The following is a 23,554-nucleotide window of genomic DNA, read 5'->3' as shown; positions in this document are numbered from 1 at the left end:
AAACTTGCAATTTGTGGAAAATGAAGAGCTGAAATGATATTTGGATTGCTTTTTGAAGCTGGTAGGGAGGAACTGAGATGCTTGTCCCATTTATAAATCCCCATTTCCAAGGGTGTTGTTCTCTGCATTCTCCATCACATTTTGTGGTTTCCTCTGCACCTGAAGTTATTCCAGATAACGCTGTGGCCCCAAAAATGATCTCAGGAGAGTTCCCTGTGTCATCCAAGCTCAGGGCTCAGCTTGGAGAGAGATTTGATGCCCTCAGATCAAAGAGCAGGGTTTTCAAAACAGAATGATCCCTTCTTTGAGTCCCTCAGAAATGGTGTTTTGTAATCCGGGAGAGGTGGATTTATGAGGTGAGAGACTAAACAATCTGCACCTCTCCTTTATCCCTGGCACCACACCCTCGTGCATTCCTCCTCTGCTCCCCTCTCTGGGATCATCCTGGCGGCTCTCAGTCACAGAGAACATGGAATATCATGGGGGCAACGTGACCTGTTGGGTATTAAACCCGAAAACTTGATCCAAAACTGCTCTGGCTTTGCTCCCCCCACACCCCGTTAGAAGGCCAAATGATTAATTAAAAAAATAATTTGCTGCTCTGAGAGGATTCATTGGCGTGTGGTAAAACTCAGGGTGGATTCTGAAAATGCAGCAATTTTAAATTTTTGTTTTAGTATAAAATCGTTTATTTTAAAATGTTTCTCATTTGAAGCAGACCAGTCTTCAGGGTAATGAATATTCTCTGTCTAAAACATCTTTGCTTTAAAAGTTTTGGCAGGAAAGACTCTGGTTCTGTAAGAAACTGAACAAAATGGTGTTATTTTGTCAATTGTATCTCTCTGTGTTGCTGCTGTGGGGTGTGTGTGTGTTTGTTAATTGAGATATCTCTAATTAAACCAAAGAGATTCAATGTTCTAAGCAACGCTGATCAGTACTGATTGGGCTACCAAGCAATAACATCAGATGTGCTCTCTTAAACCAAGAGGAGCACGCCTAAAGGATGGAATTTTTAGGGATCACCCTCCCTTTTTAGGGATCACTGCTATTCCCTTTCCCTCTGCTCTGCAGTGCCATAAACCACCTTTTGCAAGGCTCCTTTTCTGAGCTCATTTTTGGACAGCACAGCCACAGCAAGGTCCCGCCACCTGCATTTTTAATTCCTGGGGATATTTCAGTGCCAGGTGGGAAAAGAGTGGGAGATTGAGTCCTTCCAACAACCTCTGCCACTGGATCTTTCCAGCAAGCCAGGGAGACAGGGAAAAATAGTCAACATTATTTCAGCACAGTGGGGAAGGAGGGATGAAAGCTCTGCAAATGAATTCATTGTGACAACCTTTGTGAAAGATCCGAGTGTTTGATCTTTTAAAAGATTTAATAATTCTTTGGGGAGATTAAAGAATAAAACTGGCTGGGAGGATGAGAGGAAGTTAACTTTCTTTCCCCCAATTCTGCCAAAATAGTAAATAAAAAAGAGCAAATCCCTAAATTTAGTCAGCTTCTCCCCACATCTCCTCTTTTTTTGGGTGTTGATGCATGTCATGTTTGAGTCCTTGTAGTAGAGAAACACTTGGAAACGTGACCCCTCAGATAAAGATTTTGGGCAATGATCTAATGTGCTGCTATCCAATGGAAATGGATCTAAAAAGCAAAGTCATTAAATGCCTGGAAATCAGAATTTCCCCCATGTTGGGGTCAATGACGTTTTGCACATTTCCAAAAGGCCAGACCTTCAGCCACAGGCTTGGGTTTGGCCCCTGACTGCTGAACCAAGCTCTGCAGGTCTTTGCACTGCCACTGCTAAAATACAGCTTACATTAATTTTTGGTTTCTTGTAGCTTAAAAACCTTGTATTTTAGACGTTCACTTAAAACTAGCTCAGATTGCTGTGATGCAAACAGTAAACTCCTGTTGTATATTTTGAGGTATTCTTTTAAAAAAAAAACCCTAAATAACCAAAACCAACCCCCCAGGAATTAATATAGGTAGATTTTTCTATCAAATGACCTGGTATTGCTCTTATTTTAAAACACAGGAATTAACTCTCTTGAAGCTTTGGGGAGAATCAAACCTTTCTGCTCTGAAGAAGTACTGACAATTAAAAAATAGCTGAGGAGTTTTGGTTTAGCCTGGCCATTATCTACCTTTAGCTAGCAAACAAATAAATACAGTTTGACTGGTAACAGCTGCCATATATAAGTGGGACAGGGTAGGAAGAGTTGTGTAATCATTTCTCCATCAAATACTGAACAGCCCTTCCTATGAAAAGACCCCAGGGTCCTCCAAGCTGAGCCAGAAACTCCTCTGGACTGGAGCTGCACAGGAAGGGCATTCAGTGTAGGCATCTATTTCAAAAGCCACACGTAATGAAGATTAATTAGACCTTCTTTAGCGGCCCAAAGTTAAATACACACAGCCAAGGCCTTGGGCTTCCTCACATGACCAGGAGTTTCCATGGGAAGCAGAGAAGATTAAAAAGTGGTCAACAGAAGAAAGAGGGTCAGCTCCCCTGTAAAGTTACCTTAAAAACGTACCAGGATTGACTTTTCTTGTTCACATACGAGAATAAAATGCCTTGAGGGGCATTTTGAGCAATGTAAGGGCCAGGTTCAGTGTCTGTTTGCTGTAGCACAGCTTCTCCACCCATGTTCTATTTCATTGTCCTTTTGGTGGCTGAGGGCATCCCATCTCCCTTACTCCATGCAATATTCTTCCCTTTCAAAAGGACAAATTCATGTGCCTACATCTTGAATTTTTCAACCAGGAGCTGGGTTTTGATTGGACTTCAGAGCTTTGCAAGGACAACTTTTCCCTGTGCTTTGTTTTCCTCTGAGGCATCACTTGGTCTCGAATGCGGTCTGGGGTGAATTGATGCTTTGATCCCACAGTTCCAGGCCTAGGGTCTGAACTAAAGGCTGGACTTGATGATCTCAGAGCTCTTGTCCAACGTTAAGGAGTCCATGATTTTAATCTTTCAAGGGGGGAGCAAGGCACCGATGCAGCGTGTCCTGCAGCTGAGGGTGTGGGAGAGGATGGGAATGACCTGGACTTTTCCAGCTGGAGGAAATCTTGGAGTGGCTGGCAGAAGGAGGGGCTGTGTCTAACGCAACCAGTGGCACAGGCAGGGTTTGACTTTTTCAAACCCTTCCTAGGGCCAGGCTGTCCCCACTCGGTGCTTTGGCTGCTGGCTAAGAGTGGGGAAGGAGCCCTGGCTGCTCCTGGAGTGTCCCCAGCACCTTTGGGCACACAAAATCCTCGCCGTGCCTTATTGTCAGGGCTGCTGACTGCTCTCATTAACTTCAAGTGGCATCGAGTGCTCAGCACAATGGCAAACGGAGCCCTCCACTCCTTTAAAGTGATCTTTGGGGTTTCATATTTATTTGCAAACCAGGGGCGGCGCGTATCCCGAAAGAAAAGGGTTTTCGTCCTCACCCGGAGCTGGAGGTGGACACACGGAGCCAAGGCATGTTCTGCCAGCACAATGGCAACTTATGAATAAGATCATACTTGTATTTGCATTAACACGGCTGGCTTCTCCAGGCAGTTTTACATAATCTCCTTTTCAATGGGGAAGGGTGTCATTTCCCCTTCATTTCATACAGCCCTGCTTTGAAAATGTAGGGAGGAAGTATTTAAAGAAAGTCCGCATTTTATGAAAGGGAAAATTGCCGGCGTTCCTTTGTGTGTCTCAGTAGGATTTGGATAGATTACTCATACTTAAAAAGGAAGGGAGCTTTTGCTTTCTCTTCCCCTTTTTTAAAAACTTGCATTAACATGATGTATTGACATATTACAAAATCCAGGGAATGCTGGAGAGCGAATCAACCGCGGCTTTGTCCGCAAGTTGCAACAAATTCTTAAAACGTCGTCACCTTCTGAAATAAAATTGTCACATTTTGGATACAGGCAACTTTTATACGGACTGGAGCTTCACTTCTGAGATAGGGACAGCAGCGTGTCCTCTCTCACTTGCTTTTTCTTTCTGTTTAAAAATTAATTCTCTCTATTTTTTTCCCCCCCTTCCTTTTGATCCAATGAGCTGGAAATGAGTGCAGTACGTTTTAACCATTTTCATAAATCAAGCGACTGGAATAGATTTTAATACAGAATTGTATTACTGCAGGAATGCCAGGCATGCAGGCTCTAAGCACTAACACTTCTATTAGTTGAATGGAAGCCAATCCTTTAGCTGTAAGCATGTTAAAGGAAAATAATTCCCCTGCTACATCTCGGGGGTCTCTGATGTCAAAAAATCCTCCCTGAAGTAACTCACAACTTTTTTCCCGAGTTGTCCTTGTCTCAGGGGTGTTACAACTGGTCAGTCACACTCTGAGGAATATATTTTATGGGCAGATATTAAAGCCCACGGAGCTGTTCTCCTCTCTCTGACATCCTTTGATTAAAAATAAAGTCATGGAGAAGTAGAAAATCAAGGTTCAGTGCTGGAAGGAGCTATCAGCTCCCACAAAGGCTTTCTATTCCTTCCAGGACCTATATTTATATTTGCTGATGACTCCTTGTCAATCTGACAGTTGCTAATCAACCTTTGATGATAATTGTAATTCTTGCTAAGGACACTTCATCCTAGGAGGTCAAAAGGACATTTTGTACACTGAAATGCACTCTGTGCAGGGGTGTGCCTGAATCTATGGGCACGTGTTTATATTTACGAGAGATGTTTATGCTAACACTTCTTTTTTGGGTGAATTTTTTATAATTCTACTTTCCCTCACTTGCTGCTGTCTTTTTGCATCTATGAAATGCTACTCACTGCTAAATCATCACCAAAATTTAAAAGGGAGGGGTGGACTTGCTGCTCGAAACAGAGGAGAAAACACAAGAAAAATTTAAAGGTGCTTTAGTAAAAAACTTGATAAATATTCAGCTCACACTTTTTTTTTTTAAAAAAAAGAGAAGGGTTTCTGTGAAATCAGTTGATAACATCTTCATCTAAATCCATTTATTATCTCCTATTTGAAAAGCACTTAGCTCAACAGGGCTCTGTGCCTTCACTGAGGTTTCCAGGTATCGTCAGATCAAGAATCCCGAGTTAAGCATGGATAAAACATAACAATGTTTGTTATTTTCTCCCTCCAAAAAGAAAGCAAATAACTGAAGGCATCTGACACTGATGGTGTTGGCTAAGCCAGTTGGGAGGCTTTCTCATTTCATATTTTTGCACTGAATTTTATTCTTTTTTGTGTCCTTTTTGTCTTGACATTCCACAGGTTTCAAATGTGTTGGACCAACCCCAGTCTAGATCTCTGTAAATAATCAGATTTTGAATTTGGGGGGTACCATGTTTGCTAATGAGTCCTGGGTTTGTAGTTGTATTCCCAACATTAGGAATTCAACCAACGGACTCAAAGGATGGGTTTCCACTTGCACGTGCTGTTCTTTGGAGGCCAGAGTCCTCTCCTAAAGACAGCCCCACGGATCTGCTGTTGCGGGGCAAAAAGAGCTGGGCACTGGAGATTGCCGAGCTGCTGGAGGGCAGTGCCCCTGCATGCACACTTTAATTGCCCTGTTTAGTCTGGTGTGCCAGCCTTGCAGCAAGAGTGGTGGAATAATATGCGGGATAATCCCTTCTTACAGGAATCTCAGCATCACCTCGGTGACTGGTACCCAGAGACTTCTTCTGGCTCAAGAACTGACCTCAATCAGAGTGTGGGGCGAAAGCAGAAAAAGCAAATTACCTCCCTGCTTCCACAGTTTGCTCCCGAAGGACTCCAGAACCTCGCATAAACAAAAACTAATTATAATACGCACACAAAAATTTAGTAAAAACTCTCAAAGCTCTGCTCGTAGGCTGAACAAAAAGGAAGCTGGAAGAGTGAATGTCACAGTGCCATCTACTGACGCCAGCCCCGACCGCGGAGGGAGAACACCCAACTGCAGGGGCAAAAATAAATAAATAAGGCTGGGAGTCTTGGAAGGATTATGTTTAAAGGAAGGAGATGACTGCTAATTAATGTGACAAGAGAGAAAGCCTCACCTACTGACAGGTTATTCATCCCACAAGTGTTAGAATCTTCTTCAGCGATGTCTGTTCCTATAATTCCTGGAAAAAGGCTCGTGCTGGAGGAGCAGCTGACCAGAACCCTCAGTGCCAGCTCCCATACTTCTATTTTGTCTTGATGAGCTTTACAGCAGAGGAGAGTTACAGCCTGCTCTGTGGCAAGCAATTTGAAGGCATAAAGGAATGCGATTGTGGAATAAAACCCGCTCTGTGTGCTGTGAGATAACTTCACCTGACACAGAAAATGAGCGGTAACTCGGAGGCAGGTAGGAGCAACATGTAATCCAGTTGACATAAATGAAAAGATGATATTGGCAGAAAATTGGGCTGCATGTGAATATAAAGGCTGTTGAATAACAGGGAATGGAAAATGACATGCTCAGCAGCAGTGAGGTAGAGATGAAAGGAGTTCAGAAAACATTTGTACGGGAGAAGCCAAGTACGAGTCAACAAAGGCTGGAATTCTCTGCTCCTCGAAGCAGAGCTGAAGGCTGCAGCCTTCAGTGCTACCTGTGCTCAGGGTTGGCAAGTGGTAGAGTGTCAAAACAATTAGAGTTTATTCTCTGGTTGCTAATGTACCAGCTGAAGTGGAGGCTGAGATGTTCAGCAAAACCATTACTAAGCAAAATGAGGCATCACCCTCTGTATGACTCTCAGTAATCCCAAGGTAAGAATGAAGTGAAGGATGATCAGAGAGTGATTGGGGATGGAGAGGCAGAGGGAAAAAAAGAAGTCGAGAGGTGAGGAGACTGCAGTGTGTTGATTGAAAAAAATATTCTGTGTATTCTGAAGGGTTGTGTCAAGTATGAGAATTCAGGGGGAAGGGAGAAGTGAGCACCTGAACTGCGCTTTCTGAGATTCGCTCCAGATATGTTGTGGCAGATGGAGCTGACATCCTGAGAGAGGCTAAGAGGTGAAAGTAATAATGAGCAGCCTTCACAAGGTAAAAGCAGAAGAAATATTAGAGCTGTTACAGGAGAGCAAGCAGGAGATGTTTAGATTTATGAGTTCTTTTGGAGAGCAGCCATGGTTTGTCTTTATTTCCTTAGTAACTGGTTCTTGGTTTGAGCCTTCATCAGGTCATCAGATCAGTGCCATCAGCTCTGAAAGGTTTTCAGCTCTTCCTTTGGATCATCTAGCAGGCACAAAATGAACATGTGGAGTGCAAGCACGATCTGCTTTTGGGGGAGCTGTCCTGATAAGCAAAAGCAGTGGAAAAAAGTAAGAAGAGAGAGAGGATTTTATTATGACACCATCTGTCTCCTCACTGTTAATATTTCTTTCCCCCCTTTGCAGTGATTTTGAAAACTGGGTTCAAGGATGGTGTGGTAGAAGGGATGGTTCCAGAGGGACCATGGTAGTGGCTGTCCATCCACAGAAAGCAGCCTCTGGCTGAAGGCCCCTGCATGACACTGATCTTAAAAGTAACACACAGAGCTGAGCCTTGGCTTGGAGGAGGGCCAGCAAGTGAATTCCAGCTTGGTGCTCATTTTCTTAGTCTCATTCTCGTCTTCCTTGCTTTACTTCATTTAAAGTTTTTAATGAGAGTCCAGACCTGTCTTGGGCAATGTGCTTTTGCACAGCACCTGGGACAGGCTCCTCCTGAATGTTACAGCACCCTGGCAAGGGCTCTGCTCTCATATTTTTCAGCTGATCCAGAGATTTCAAAGAGCAGTTTCATTTTTCCTCTTTTAATTTAATTGAAGAACGTAAAGGGAGCTTTTGACTTTTACTGGTGGAACCTGAGGAGGACTGAAGCAGTTTAAACTTGACTGACCTTAATCGTACAGGGCACCCTTCTAAACTTTTGTTTACCTCCTGTGAGCTGCTGAAGAGAGGAGGGGAAAAAAGGAGGAAAAAAAAAAAAGGCAGCTTTCAGTTACTAAACCCCCTCGTGGTATTGAATTCTAACCAAGTACATCCAGCCCTGCCAGCCAGAAATGCCAAAAGGAGGAAAGCTGCTGAATCAGAGGAGAATGAGGATTGGGAGGATGGTAGGGAATATGAGAGTAGCACTAGGTGAGTTCATCTGATAGACTTACTGCTGTTTTGTATTTGCAGATCATCTGGGAGCAAACTTCTTGGTTTTTTTTTTTTTTTTATTATCATTGCTGGGTTTTGTTCCTAAATTATTTAGCAAATGTTTTCTGGGAGCCTCTTCCAGCATATAGATGAGTTATCCCCAGCTATTTGCTGGTCTAATGAATAAGTTCTGCAGCTCTGAGCTGAGCTTGCAAGATGCCAGAAGCTTTGAGCAGCCTGGGCTGGGTAAACGGGGAGCTCCTGGTGCTCTGCACCCCTCGGGTTCAAATCTTCTTTACAAGGTGAGGAGTGGCCACTTCAGTCCTTTGGTTTCCTTTCTGCTCCCCCTGTGAGTGACTCTCGAGGGCCTTTCAAATCCCTCATGTGAAGGCTCCTGCCACCTCCTCAGAGCCCCCCTGGCACTTTGTCCCTGCTGCGGGGGCCTGGTGGGCTGGCAGCACGTGGGTGGTGATGGACACCAAGGTCCAGCAGCAGCAGAAGGTCACCAGGCTGGTTTGGTGCCCTTATTTGACCTTCTAGTCCTTGTCATGGGTCTGCAGTGTCCTTCCCTGTGGCTCCTTAGGACCAGCCACCCATTGGTCACCAACAGTGAGTTTGGAGGTGCTTTGGGAAGTTTGCTTGAACACTGATGTCCTTCCCTGCCTGGGTGGAGTGGCCCTGGATGGACAGGGTGGACAAATGGCCCTCCCTCTGCAGCCATGGTGACTGTGATGGAGCCCCTCCTGCTGTGGGTTGGTGGTAGGATCCCCACATTTACCAGGCAGTCATTTCTCTTTTATTTCTCCAGCTGAGATGTCTTTGACCTGAGAGAAGCAATTCCATGGGTGGTGGGAGCTCCGAGCAAGTGTCCTTCCATTTCCCTGAAGACTTTACTGGGGTGCCCACCCAAACCCAATTTGATTTTGAGACACCAAACAGCCCCTGTGGCACATTTTCAGCTCAATTAATGTTTTGAAAAGCGCCAGTCTGGTGGTGGCATTATCAGGAAACCAAGGAGATACAGCGGGAATGTCTTTGCTGAGCGTGGTTTGCTACAGGAAGCTGTGCAGCCATCAGCTGATTAATGCCAATTTATTTAGGAATAGAGTCTGCTCATGGCTGTCTGCCTCTCCAAAAGATCCTGTTGTGTCCTTTCTCCATCACACTCGCTGGAGCATGTTTGCTAAAGTTGCTGTTGCATATGCTCGGGCAATAAAACATTTACAGCTATTTCAGAAATTGCTGCAGTAGGCAATTTTCCTCATTAATTTTACCATTCTGGATGGGATTTCATGAGGTGTGAAGGCATGCAGAGTCATACCTGACGCTATCCCTGTTCCTGCTTGTAATGCCAACCTCTTTAAGGAAAAATGAAATCAGAAGGGGATGTTTGAGGGGAAATGGAAGTGGCAGCTCCACATCCAATCATCTGTCAGAGAACCACGGAATATCCTGAGCTGGGAGGGACCCACAGGGATCATCCATGTCCAGCTCCTGCTGCAGTGATCCTGCTTCTGCTCCTGCAGATTTACTCTGATTGTTCTTTGCTCCTTCTTGCCCAAGACTATGAAGACTTTAAAATACCTCCGGGACCCTGCAGGGAGAAACGGGCTATAAAAATATAACAATAATGATTTCTTTCTCCCGCCTCCACCTGAGGAATCTCGGAGCATGTTTCAAATATCAAAGAGCAAGAAACCCACTGTAGTGTTGTCCCCTGGGTAAAGGTGGGAAAAGGAGGCCCTGAGAGGTAGAAGGAACTGTACAAGGCTAAATGTAAAGCCAGTAGTAGATCAGGAGACAGACCTGAGGGCAGGCTTTGGGTTCTGACCCTTTTTGCAGGAGTCGTCCCCATTTTGGGGAGAATTTTTTTAATCTGTGCCCAAACACTTCGTATCTGGTCAGGAATTGGACGTTTCCTGCAGAAAGAAGGCTTCTCTTCCATTTTAGAAGTGATGTCTGCACTAAAATATAACTACCATGTAACAAATCACAGAATGCTCTGCTCTATCCTCTGTCCCAGAGCTGTATCTCAGCCTGACTCGCCTGTAAATATTAAGGCAGATGATGGATAGGGACAGGTCAAAGCAGAGACGATCTGGAATTATTCTTTTCATATTCCGAAAGAATGAGCTCGTGTTATTCCTCACGCTTTGAAATTTGCCCCAATTTATGGGGTAGATAAGGCTGGAATTTTGAAGGGCGACATCATGAATTGCTTTTCGTATTGATCGAGCTTTTAATGTGCCAACAATGAAAACAATAAAACTTGCATTTAAAAACAAACATTTCTAGCACAGGAGCCGCATTAAAATGACACAAATTGCTTTTGTGGGCTGAATTTAACAGAACACCCATGAGGTTCCACTTAAAAACAACAAGCCAACAAAAATCAAATTGCATTGTTTTACAGGCAAACAAAATGGTGAGCACGCCTTGGGCTACGTTTTCAGCATGTTTTCTTGGGAGATCAAAGCTTAAATCCCATTAACCCTTCAAATGTCAGCCTGGTGAGTTCCTTTCCTTTACCTCTGAGCTTCTGATGCTGCCTTCAGCAGGAAGCCAGGGCTCTGCCTGTCTCTGCTGCTGTTCCTCCTCCCCGTCTCCCCCACCGGCATCTCCACGGAAGCACCACCTTGTAAGTGGGCAGAGTTCAAACAGCCGGTTCAGCCAGCCCACGTTGGTTTCCCATTTTACTGACTTGGAGATCTGGCCAGAAGCCAGCACTAAAATACATTTATTTTGTTTTTTACCATTCGCTGTGGTGCTGCGTTACCCCGCTGGCAAGGGCCTGAATGAGGCTTTGACGGCCAGCAGAGCCATTTTGGAGCAATTTAGGGTTTGTTGGGTCCTTGTTAAAGATCTCCTGGACATCAAGTATGTTGGGGATGGAGAGTTGGTTGCTCATGTTGAAGGAAAGCTGATTTATTTTGATGTTCGTCACCTGTTCCAACAACCACTGGGCATCTCACGTGCTTCCTAAATAAGTAAATGCCCATGAAATGCCACTTCCTGAGGGTTTGCTGCTTTCTCAGGGACAATAAATTAATATTTTGCACAAATATTCCTGTTCCATGTGGTGGGCCAGATCCTAATCTGCCTTCACCCTCCTTCCCCTGCTCTTGCGTCATGTGTGAATACAAAAATCCTTCCAAGCCGTTGTTAATTCCAAGTATCTGCGTGTCCACGTACACCACAAAGATCAGGAAGGCAGAACAGATGCAGCCTTCTGGGACTGCTTTGGAAGCATGGAAAGGTTTGGGAGCATGGAAAGGGTTGGGAGAGCAGCAGCTTCTCCCCCTTCTGGAACTGGTTTGGGAGCATGGAAAGCTTGGGGGTGCAGCAGCATTCTCCCCTCTGGGTGTTTGGGAGCTGTGGGATTTATCCATCCCAGCCTGGGGTGATACTGAGAGTCCAGTCGGATGCTCGGAGCGTTTGGAAACTTGCCAGGAGAAAGGGGTCAAAAGGGAGGATTTTTTTTTTGTTCAGTAAACTAAAAAAAAAGAGAAAAGAAAGGGGAGGGAGGAGCGTGAAGCGAGGAACATGGAGCTGTGGCAGAAGGTGGATGTTCCCGGCTCAGCCAGGAGCGAACTGCGCTTCCCCTTCCCCTTCCCCTTGCCGGGCCTCCTGTGCACATGCCAGAGCTGGCTGCCGCAAGGCTGCAGCTCCAGTACCAGCCGGCAGCTGTGTGCAGCTGTGTCCAGCTGTGCCTCCCAGCCCCTCACAACTGGATTTTCACACAGGAACAGCCCCTTTCCAAAGGGCTCCCCCGCCCCGGCTCACGGCTGCGGCCTAACAACGTGTGAAACACGGGCCCTTTATTGGCAGGGCTTTTGGGGGAGGCTTTTACACCCCCAAATAACTCAGCTGGGGTTGGGGTTTTTTTCACCTGAGTGCTTCAGTCCCACACCCTGCTGGCCCCTTCCCTTTAGGAATGCCTCGTCCTGGTGCTTTCTGAGGAAAAATGAAAGCGAACCTCACTGTGCTTTCTTTCCTTTGGAAGGATTGGGATATGAAGCCCCAAAAGGCCAAGGACACAAATCCGATCTCTCTGTGACCAGGGACAAGACCTGGGGGAACAACTGGAGCTGTGCCAGGGGAGGTTTTGTTGGATTTTAGGAAAGGTTTCTTTCCCCAGAGGGTATGGGGCACTGAACAGGCTCCCCTGGGAATGGCTGCCAGAGCTCCAGGACAATGCTCTCAGGGACAGAGTGGGATTTTTGGGATTGTGAAGGGCCAGGAGATGGAGTGGATGATCCTCGTGGGTCTCTTCCCACTCAGGATATTCTGTGAAATCAGACCCTCAGGGTTGTGTCCTCCTAAACGCCTGCAGGGACACTCTCCCACGGGATGGCAGTGCCTGTTTGCCACCCTCCGGTGCCCATGTCCCACGGCAGAGTCCCCAAATCTGTGCTACCAACTGCAGGCACAGAACAAAATCTCCCTTTTCACCCTTCACGTGCAGGTGCTTCCCAACAAACGCCATAAATCCGAGGGGAGTGAACAAGAAGAAGAAGAAAAGGAGAAGAATATTTGACAGGTTTTTATTATTTGAGAGACTGGCTGATGATTGGATTGGATGATTTTAGAGGTTTTTTCCAACCTGAACGATTCCATCAAGTTTGCTGGATGCTGCACAAGGTTAAAGGAGCATTTGCAGAGCAGAAGGTACAGAACTTGTGTTATCTTCACTCCTACTTTTGCTCAACTCTCAATCTGTGAGGAGGAAAACTGCATTTTATCATGGGTGGGCAAAACAAAAAACCAGACCAGCCTATTCCAACGTCTTTATTTCTGACAGTTTGGGGATATTTAGGAGTAGCAGAGGTTGTTATTGCATATAGGAAGATTTTATTGCTTCCCCTTCAGTGCAAACTCAGTCGTGTCTGTCCCCTCAATTTCCCCTTTTGCTACTGGGACGAGGAAATGAAGAGAAAGGAGGGAAACACCAAAAAAAAGCAGCACTTGTTTCTCTTTGTCTGCCACTCAGAACTTGCACGTGTGTTTTGGGGGAGAGGGGAAAGCAAAATGTATCCCAGCCAGCTGATTCTGCCTTGTCAGACACGAGCTGAGAGGAGCTGGGTGGGAACTGCCTGTGCCACCCTCTGCCAGTGGTTTTGTCTCTGCAGCTCAGCAGCTCTTGCAGAGACTTGTCCCAAAAAATTCACATACCACAGCCAGACCTGCCAGGACGGTGCTTTTTCCGCAGCTTTCCAGGGGATTTCAGGAACGTGGGGAGCTGCAGTAATGCTGTGCTGGAAACCCAGAGCCCAGGGAGAATTTCCCTACACAATGGGTTGCATTTAAAGAGGTTTGCTCCAAACCTCAGCGCGGTGGCCGAGTCCGATTTCCAGTGTGAAGCGAGGTGTGATTTTTAATTTAGTTTTTTATGAATTCTTCTTTTTTTCCCTAATCCCATCATCATTATTCTGCTCTGAGCCCCTCTGCCAAAGGCTGGTGCTGGTTTGAAACGCAGCTCCTTCACCTGGTGCCAGCTTACGTGGAAGAAAGGCTGACCTGGGCACTGAGTGGCCATGGCCAGTGCTGGTGGTACGATGACAGGGCTCCCAAGATCCTTTAAATCCACTCCCTGCTCTAAGGCTGCTTTTCAGTTAGCTGGGAACGTCCCTGTTTTGTCCTTGCTGGGGAGATGATGGATGTTTCCACAGTGGAGAATCTGGATGGATTTTTGCTTCCATCTGAGGGCAGTGGGGCTGCTGGGAGGTAGCACAGAAACATCATCCCATTATGGGGTGCTGATGGCACCTTTGGGGTGGGAATGTGGGATCCCACCCCTCTGGTGTTCCCACAAGGTCGTGCTGGACTCGCCTTTATCCCACACAGCCCATGCAGACGCTGAGGCTGGTCAAGCTGAAACTTTTCCCTGGCCCTGCGTTCTCACAAGCCATTTTTGTAAAGGAAAGTTAATATCTTGGGTTTTTTTCTTTTTGGGATACCCAGGAAGTGAAGGCATCAAACGAGCAGGACCTGGTGGGCTCAGGAGGCATCCTGGAGGCATTAGATATGGCTGGCATTCGATCCAACAACTGAGGCTTTCCTGGTTTATTGATTTACCCTCTTTGTGCTCGTGCACGCACAATGGGCCCCATTATGAGGGCCATGTGCATCCCTGCCAATAAACCCCAGAGAAGGGCAGATGTTTCCCACCCAAAAAATTCATTCCTCTCATGCTGAGAGAAAGAGAGAGAGAGAGAGAGAGAGAAAGGCCTCTCCCCAGGACCTCCAAGGCACAGAGGTGCACGTTTGTGGGTGTTTGTGCACATTTGGCTCTTGGGGAGCAGCAGAGAATTCCCTTCCTGTGTGGTTTGCTCACGTTCCCAGCAGGAATAAAAGCTGGGATGGTGGAGGAGAGCGGCTGCTCTCAGCTGGAGCGTGCTGAGGGCTCTGGGCATGGACACACCTGGACTTTAGGAGTGGGTTTTTCCATCAGAATAATTTCCTGATTGTTGGTGTCGATGCGTCTTGGATAAAAATGCTCTTGGAGGGGATGGGATTTATGTGCAAGTGTTTAAAGAGGGATCTCTAGGTCTAAAAGGGGATCTCTGGGTCTGAAACGGGAATTCTAGGTCTGAAAGGGGATTTCTAGGTCTAAATAGGGAATTTCTTGGTCTAAAAGGGATCTCGGGGTCTGAAAGGGGATCTCTGGGTCTTAATGGGATCTCTAGATTAAAAAGAGGATCTCTAGTTCTAAAAGGGAGTCTTTAGGTCTAAAAAGGGGATCTCTGGGTCTAAAAAGGGTTCTTTAGGTCTGAAAGGGCATCTCTGGGGCTAAGAGGGCATCTTGGGGTCCAAAAAGGGATCTCTAGGTCTACAAAGGGCTGTCTCCTGGGGTGCAGGATGTCCACACACCAAAGGCAGCAGGGGAGGCAGTGGGAAGAGCCTTGTTGTCACAAGCTCAGCCCACAAAAAGTGTCCTTCCACGTGTAGCTCCACTCAGCCAGACCCAGTCCTGCCAAAGACACATTCCAGGAAAATCAGAGATTGGGAAAAACGCAGGCACTCCCCACGCTGGTCACTTGGTACCTAAATGAGCTTCAAATTGGGGCTCCAGGTGATAGTGGGTGTTTAACTCAGCAAAGCCCAGCAGTGACAGCACTAATTGCTGTTTCCATGGGTGCCAGAGGGAGATATCTTGGAAAAAAAAGGCAAATCGTGGTATTTTCCAGGTGTGAGAAGTGGGATCGTGTTCTCCTGCAATGAAGTGGAAGCAGAGAACACTTAATTTCTAAACATTTAGCTGCCAAAATATTGATAAAGGGACGCTTTTCATTTAAGCTTCTGCCTCCCTGAGAAAAGCCTTTTTTTTGGAACAAACCCCAACTTATTGACTCTGATTCAACTCAAGACTGAGCATTCCTGAAGTGGAGATGTGCTTCCCATCTTCTTCCAAATTAAATGCTCCAATTTTCCATTTGGAAATGACTTTTCACTTCCGTTTTTGTATAGCAAAACCACTTTTTTTTTAAAAGTCTAAATAGAAATGAAGTTCTTTGGGTTTTAATTGGAGCTGTGGAGGAAATATTTTGTGTGGGAACAGAGAGGATCTTTGGGCATCTCAACGTTTCGAGTCCTCCTTCTTCTGATTTTCCAAAATACACCACAAAATGTGGGAAAATCGGAATTCCAGGAGAGATTCCAGCTTACAAGGAGCAGCTCAGTGTGAAGGTCAGATCTCTATGTTCTTGCACAGCACGTGCCAGAATATTTCACTGCTGGGACAGAAAGTCTGTATTTAAGTAGCAATAACTCACACGAGGAATTGACAGATTGGAATGCACCTGGTTCAGGCTGTTGGTTGCTAATATCATTCCCAGTTTTCTCTGGTGAGAGGCAGCTGGGATAGTTTATGGGATGTCCAGCCTTTCTTAGGGCTGCTGTGCTCAAATATGCCCCCAAATGAAACTTGTGGGGTGGGATCCCTCGAGGGACAGATAAATTCAGGAGTGTGATGGAGGGGCCTCCATGTTTCCCACGTGGCTGTGCCAAACTGGTCCCTTTAAGGCCACCCCAAAAAGTCAGAACCACCCCAAATCACCAGTTGCTTCTGAAAATCGAGGCCAAGCTCCTGAGCTGCACCGCTGGCAATATTGTTTAAAAACAATGGGGCTCAATTAGATGAGAATTATTTTAACACTTCGGAAGGCTGCCAAGTCATTTCCTTCTCCTTTATTGATTTTTTCCGTTGCCAGTAAATATATCTGCGGCAGCAGGATGAAAGGAGAGGGGGAAAAGCGAAGTGTTAGAAAGGAGACTGTAACAAGATATGTGCCCTGAACCTTTGGGATGGAGGAGGACATTTTAAGACAGAAGGAAGCAGGGGATTCATGGAGGCATTTCACGGGGTTAGACGTGGTAGCAGACAGCCCAATATTATTTTCCTTGCCTGATCCTTTACTTAGATTGGCTCCTGTTTCTTCCCCTCATTGTGCAGTCCCTGCGTGAGCTGCTCTCCGTGTAAAGACATTCCACCTACATTCCTTTGCCACCGGGTGAGAGGAGGGGGGAGTGCAATTATGTGGGCTAGCGAGACACAAAAGGCTCTGCTCCACAGCTCAAGCTCATAAACTTCAGCTAACTTTTCCCCCTAAAAATATGAAAACTCCCCCAAAAAAACCAATCAAACCAAAAACCTAGGAGTCTGGTTTGTTCCTCTTCTACCAGCCTGCAAGTGAAGGGTTTGGAGCTGTAACTATCCCACCTATAAATATTTCCCTCCCCAGCACTCTGTAGATAACCACAGAATAAATAGGTTTTAATTTTTTGGCAGAATCAGCGTTTCTCTCTGGCTTTTTGTTTTTTACATGCATCTCCTCTGTGCTAATCACAGAATCCCAGAATGGTTTGGGTTGGGAAGGACCTTAAAGATCCTTTCATTCCAGCCCTCTGCCATGGGCAGGGACACCTTCCACCGGAATGGCTGTGGTGGGAACAGACTGAAAAGTTCCTTGGATAAAAAGGCCACAGGTGAATAATTTTCCAGGGATACTTGTGTCATAACGTTTATTGGGATTTACTGGGGGCCATTATGGCATTTATCCAAGAAGTTTCCAGGCTACAGGTGTGACCCTACCTTTCTCCATCCTCAAGAGTCTTGTCACCATCCTGGCTATAAATCCTGGGAATATCCCACCACAGGCACCACTGGAAGGGAACTGGCTCTAGAAGGAGACATGGAGCTGTCTCTAAAAGCACTGAGAGACACACAAACCCAGAAGTGGTGAAATCCTCCAGCTGAGGAAGCTGGAGCATGCAACAAATTGTTTAGAAGTTCACGTAAACTGGACCTTTTCCAGGTGAACATCCTCGAGGCTGTTAGCAGGGCAGGGTTTTGTAATTCCACTTCTGAGCACTGAACTTCATTAGCTGGGCTCTCTCCGTGTGCTTTCATATTGATTTCTGTGCCCCTGCACTCCTTCTTCCCATTTTGTCTAATAAGCAAATTTCACTACCTGACTTCACAATTTTTCCTCTGGGCCATTAGAATTGCTTGACTGTATTCCTGGCAGAGCCCTTAATTAGAGATGGATCAGAACTGATGTCATTAAACTGATCCATTAACCACACTCTTCCTGTGATTCCAAATGCAGGTGCTTCAGAGAAAATGTGACCTGGATCCAAATGGCCACTGTGTTCGCCGTGCAGAGCCCCAAACCTTCTCAGACAGCCAAAGATGGAGAAGAAAAGTCAAATTAAACCTCTCACAGATTCTGCCTCAGTTCTCCTGGCACAGGAAACATCTCTGGGTTTATCCTGCAACCAAAGCATTTCTGATGTTTAAAGGATTTTATTTCTTACTGCACTTTTTGGAAGGCTGGGTCCTCACTCCAACAAGGTAAAAATGTTATCATTTTCCTCTAGTCTCAAAAAAATCTTCTGAGACACAGACTTTCTTCCTTAGGCACCCTTGAGAGCTCTCTGGAAGCCAGTCCAATTTTTATATTTCCCTATAAACCCCAATTAAGTTGGAATCCATAGGCTGAGAGACTCGTTTTGGCTTTCTACTGCCTTGTCCAGCAGCCTGGGCACTGGCTGAAATAAATTACAGCTCTTTTTAGAGCTGGACGTGGCCAGAGGTGGACACAGAGAAGCTGAACACGATGATCTCAAAAGAGATGCTCTGAATTAAGCAGGAGGTTGCTAAGCCACGAGTCTGCTGCAGTCTCCAGCAAAAGTCACAGCGCCGAGTCCTCGCACAGAATGGGATTTTCTGAGGGAAAAAAGTCTGCAAGGACGTAACCTTAGCTGGTTATGGCTGGAAAAAACTCCTGAAGTCATCCAGGATTTCATCTTGAACCTGTTACAGCGTCCACGAGCAGACCAAGCAAAACCAAAGAGCCTCCCTTGCCCCAAAACCTGGAGTGTGCAAAGCTGCACTCTACCTGCTTCCGGGGGTTGTATTTATTTATATGGATATTGCAATAAAAATAAGGGTTCATTTTCCCCGTTCTTCAAGGGCTGCCCCAGCTTCTCCCCAAGGATGGCTCAGCACGTATCTCACATCATCCCTCTTGAGGGCTGGGACTGGATGGGCTTTAAGGTCCCTTCCAACCCAAACCACTCTAGGATTTTATGATCTTTCTAGAAAGTTTTTCCCACCTCACCACCAGCCAGAGAGGGTTAATTTGGCCTTTCTCTGGACCTACCAGGGCAGCACCTGCTAGCAGGGTGGGGTGTTCCCTCACACAGCTTGTCAGAGGCAGATTATTATTATTATTATTATTATTATTATTATTATTATTTTGTGAAATAACACGTTCCTTTGTCTGTGTCCTACCCCACAACCTTCAATCGAGCCTCTCTGGTCCCTCAGCCCTCGCTGCCAATTCTGCTGCTTTCCCTGTTTGCAGAAACCTTAACTCTGTGTTTGAATTGGCCTGCAGGATGTGTTTGAGGAGGGCCAGAGACTGAACAAAAATGGGAGGCTCTCATCCCCCCAAAAAGAAGTGTAATTTGCCTTTAAAGGCCCTTAAACAGCAAACACATTCTGTCTGATCCTCCTTAATAAAGTATCCCAGCAGTGCTACAGTGCCTTATTTGAGGTCTGTGCAGTCTCATTAAATTTGATGTGTCACAGAGGGCTTGGACATGTGAAAGGGAGGCTGCAGGAACCAGGATTGAAGTTTGCCAGATTTGCTAAGGAAAAATGATTCATTATGGCTTTCAAAATGGACACCCTTCAGGCTTCCCGCTCCATTGATTGTGAGAGCAGGGAAGAGGGAGCGGAGGGGCCACCGCAGCCGGCAGATTTAACCCTTATTAACAGCTGCTTAAATTAAGGATTCGGTTTGATCTGGGAAGATGTGCTCACACTCGTGTGCTCTGAGTAAAGAAAAGAAAGGTTATTAAAGATTTAAGGGCTGGATGGTGCGGCTGGAAACTCGGGGCTGGCTCTGCTGTAGGGCCGGGAGGAGGGCGGAGGCTCCAGGGCGTGCTCAGGTCGTGCAGAGTCCTCTGTGACCCAGCCCTGCACCCAGAACAGATGCTCAGAGCAGCATCCTGCATCCCAGTGCCTTGGGAAAGGGACAGGAGGTGCTGGGAAGTGTTTTTGGGGTATCCCTGTGGTGTGGCCGTGGTTTGAGACTGGAATGTGCTGGTGCCATGGAGCTGCACAAGGACCACTTTGGTGGGGCTGTCTACTCCTCCTCTCCATGCAGGAAGGTCTCCTGGAGATCAGGTTTCATGGATTTGTGCCTTGTGGGGGTCAGTAGATGATGACTCAGGGGCACAAGACACTGTTGGTTCTTTGGGTTTTGTGTGTTGGAGCTGGAACTCCAGTCAGTTCTTGCCCAGCTGATGTGGACCATTCCCTTAAGAGCTGCACCTTGTGCATCCCATCCAGCTCAGAATGTTCTGTGATCTGGGAATGAAAGGGGCTCAATCCTGAAAAAGCTTCTCAGGTATCTTCCGTGTGCTCTGCTGGGAGAAGAACAGCTCAGGGCAGTTTCTCTTCCGCATCTTTACTGTGCTGGTGGTGGGTGAGGAGAAGGGAGGTGCAGGGATGGTACCAGCACAAAGTGATGCTATTTTGGAATACAGCAGAGACAGGTTAGGCTGGACCCCCAAAAAGCGACGTGCGCAGAGCTTGTGAGCACATCTGGATGCTCTCCTGTGTCAGCACCTCCTGGCAGCAGCAGGAATCAGGGAATTTAGGGATTCCCCACACTGTGGTGGGAGCAGTGGTACAGCCAGGACTGAGGGCATGGAAAGGTGTTTACCCTGGCTGCAATAATGAGCTCTTGAGCAACAGGCTCCTCACATATCCCATCCCCTTCCTCTCCCTCTTCTCTCCCTGAGAGCCTACAGCCTAAAATTCACAATGCAGACACATTCCAGTCCAAGACACCAGAGGGGAAAACAAAAAGAGAGGCAGGAAAACTGATCTGGGGGATCCATGTCTGTTCCTTAGGATAGCAACAAAAAGGAGCCAACCCACCACGGGGGATTTCTTGATGCTGCAAAGAATTCTCCTGATTTGTGGCATCTGAGTGAGGGGGCCAAAAAGAGAAAACATTTGTGCTTTTAAAAAGGTTGTAAATCATGCCCTGAATGTTCACCATTTACATTTTAAGTGAAATAGGATGTCAAACCGTTTTGCTTTATGTTTATTTTCAAATACTGTACGCTTTACTGTCCACTTTCTCCAGTGTCTGTGCCATTTAAATCATATTGTATATAGCCCGAGATGCAGGGGAATATAAATCTCCCTGTGTGTGTGTATACACCAATTATTCTTGGGAAATGCAGCCAGCCAGAGTTCACAGTACCTGAGATACACGAATACAGTGGCCATGTTGTTCCTGGGCATCTTTTTGGGGGGGATTCTTACCCAGCATAGATTTAAGGGTAAATCCACCAGGTTTGGTGGTGTGCCATAGATAAAAAATGCATTCAAAGCGAGATCTTTTAATTTTAGGGAGCAAATTTCAGCTGTGGGCACATACAGATGCTGCGTGATAAACAAAGTCTCTCAACTGCATATTTAAACAAAGCATTAAAGCCTTCACACTTCCTGTTGGAGAAGTATTTTATTCCTTTCCCTTTATTTATACAGCATGGCAGCAAGAGCAGGAATAAATTTCATCAGCTTCTCACTGCCTCATCGCCAGCGGAGACACACAGGAACAAGATGAAACATTGTTCAAATAAAATGTAAATTTAACTCACAGGCCTTGTCCAGCGAAACTCTGCGGGACTTGGCGAGGGAGAGCACGATGGGGCCACGGGAGGGATGGCGAGGGAGGGATGGGTGTGGGCCAGCACTGAATGAAGTCGTGGGGGTATCAGGATCAGGCTCTGGGCTCGGCTCCATCCCCGTGTCCATGCTGGGAGCAGGCACAGCCATTCCCTGGGTGCTGGCACTGGGGAAGTTTGGTTTCTCCTGGAGCTGTGCCTCGTTTTTGCTTCACTCAGCCTTTAGCAAGGTGAGAGTTCCCATTAGGGCTGCTTGGGAAGCGCTCTGCGCTGCCCCATCTCTGGCCTTTCCTGAGCTTGTGTCTTTCCAGCTGTTCCTCAAAGGTTTGCCTCTGTTCCAACCTCCCCACAGTTTGAACATCTTGTGGATATGAATCCTGCTCTGCCTTTGGTCACCTCCTGTGTCCTGCAGGTGACACAGGAGTCACAGTGGAGCCGTGCTCAGCGTGACCTCCCTGCTCTGCAGGAGCCCCCAGCCACGCTGCTGATGCAGAAAGGGCAGGATCTGTGCCCACTTTGTGCTTTCTGGGTGGAGGAACTCGCTGTGTTCTCAGGAAAAATATTTCCCTACCAGCAGTGTAATGAGAGGTTTGATTGCCTTGCCTTGAAAATAGAGACAGGGCACCCCTGAGCTCAGGGGAAAAAAATCTTTGTGGATTGACATCACCTGAGCTGCTCAGGTGGAAATGGTCGGGTGAGGGGCAGTGCCCTGCCTGCAGAGCAGCACCGGAGTCGTCCCAGTCCTCCACAAGCCCAGGTAAATCGGAGCCATCAGGAATTTGATTTGCATTTACTGCTCTACTTTAATTTGTACTCGACTGTCTCGCTGGAAACTCAGCTCAGAGGCAGTGCTGCATCTTCCCTGAGCCACCCTCCTGGTTAATTAAAAGATATTCTCCCCTATAGCTCCTAGCCCAAATCCCATTTACCAGGCTTTCTCATGGGCAAAGAAAGGCTGAAATTCAAGCTGGAAGGGCTAAATAGATCCACATTGTGCTGTGGAAAAAGAAAAAAAGCCAGCCCACATCCCAATTCAGTTAGCTGCTTAAAACGCTGCCTTGCTTATTGCCATTGTTAGAAAACCTCATAAATCATGAGATTACTTTCTCAGGGTCTGTCCTAGGAGCTGTCCTGAGGGTGGAGAGATTTAGGCAGTGCAGGAAATCGGGATGTTGGCTCAGCACACGTTCAAATCAGTGGCCAGGAGTAAATCCCCCCCCCAGCCCCAGAGACCCCCAAGCCCAAGCCTTGCACGCCAGGGATTTGCACAGGCTGAGGGCTTGGTGGAGGGGGAGGATTGTGGAGCCTCCAAAGCATTTTAGGGAGCTTGCAAGGCTCTGCTGCTTTGTGTCTTATACTTAGTGTGGCTGAAGAGGCTTTGCAGTCACCCAGATCTCGGGATGCTGCTGAAATTTGGACACATTACATTATTCTGCCTTATATTTTGTAGAGGGTATCCCTCAGCTTTTTAGCATCCCGAGGTCTGGCAGCCCTTGGGATTGAAACTGGAGTAGAAAAGATTTCTGTCTTGGACTCGGTGTCTCTGTTGTACTTCCAAAATCCCTGTGATTGAGGAGCTCTCCTTAACAACTGTACAGGTGCACGTGCCTAAAGAAATTGTGGGTTGTCACTCCAGCCCAATTTATGCTTGTGTTAGAGGTGATATTTTGATAAACAGCTGGTGAGATAAAACTGAAAAGGATGTATCCCCACTAGGATAAATTATGAGGCCCTTCCTATAAAAATCTCATTCTTTACATAAGCCAGGAGGTTTTGTTCAGAGCATTCCTGTTGGTTTGAGCTGTAGCATTCTGCAGGCACCGAGTTTGACCCAATATCCCCATTTTCCTATAGAAATGAGCTGTATTAAGGTCCACCTGCCCTTTCCCAGCAGTGAGACAGGACTGTCAGGGCGGGTTTCTCCTGGAGACTGGCGTGACAGTGGGAGAGCTCTTCCCAGCCCTGCCAGTGACCTGTTGGGCGGCTGGGGCGAAGCTTTTAATCTCTTTCTCTGCTTTCATCTGGCTGGCTGGCAGAGGCTTTGAGGATGAAACGGGCTCTGTGTGTGTGTGTGTGTGCAGTGCTGAGCACCACGGGGTCCTGCCCCACGCTGGGGCCGAGGCTCGGAGCCCGCGGGGCCAGGAATGAATCCGGGATGGATCCAACCACTCCCTCCCTGACAGCAGCAGAGCACCTGGGCCTAAATTTAGTTCCAGACCTGCCACACTCTTCAAGTCAAACTGGGACAGCCCTGATCTGGGGCGAGCAGATAGGAGCAGTTCAGAGATAAAATATTCCAGG

At 46.8% G+C, this 23,554-nt stretch overlaps 1 protein-coding gene across 3 annotated transcripts in view; it reads left to right on the top strand.

Moving 5' to 3' along the window:
- Window positions 1-5,603: 5,603 nt before the first annotated feature.
- Window positions 5,604-23,554, top strand: part of LOC104692108 — a 95,025-nt gene continuing 77,074 nt past the window's right edge. For 2 of the 3 annotated variants that reach the window (XR_005603627.1, XR_005603625.1), the window contains exons 1-2: window positions 5,604-6,285; window positions 17,650-17,894. Coding sequence is in view for 1 of the 3 variants with exons in the window: in XM_039564835.1 (XP_039420769.1) it covers window positions 12,608-12,709; window positions 17,650-17,894 (347 nt within the window). In the remaining 2 variants the exon portion in view is untranslated. Of the gene's footprint in view, window positions 6,286-12,441; window positions 12,710-17,649; window positions 17,895-23,554 lie in introns of those variants that run through there. The other variant, XM_039564835.1, reaches the window with a different exon arrangement.

Source organism: Corvus cornix, chromosome 24, assembly GCF_000738735.6.
Source record: "Corvus cornix cornix isolate S_Up_H32 chromosome 24, ASM73873v5, whole genome shotgun sequence".
In the NCBI taxonomy this organism is placed as follows: Eukaryota; Metazoa; Chordata; class Aves; order Passeriformes; family Corvidae; genus Corvus; species Corvus cornix.
Note: the sequence above shows the minus strand (reverse complement) of the source record. Positions and strands in the feature narration are given on the sequence as shown.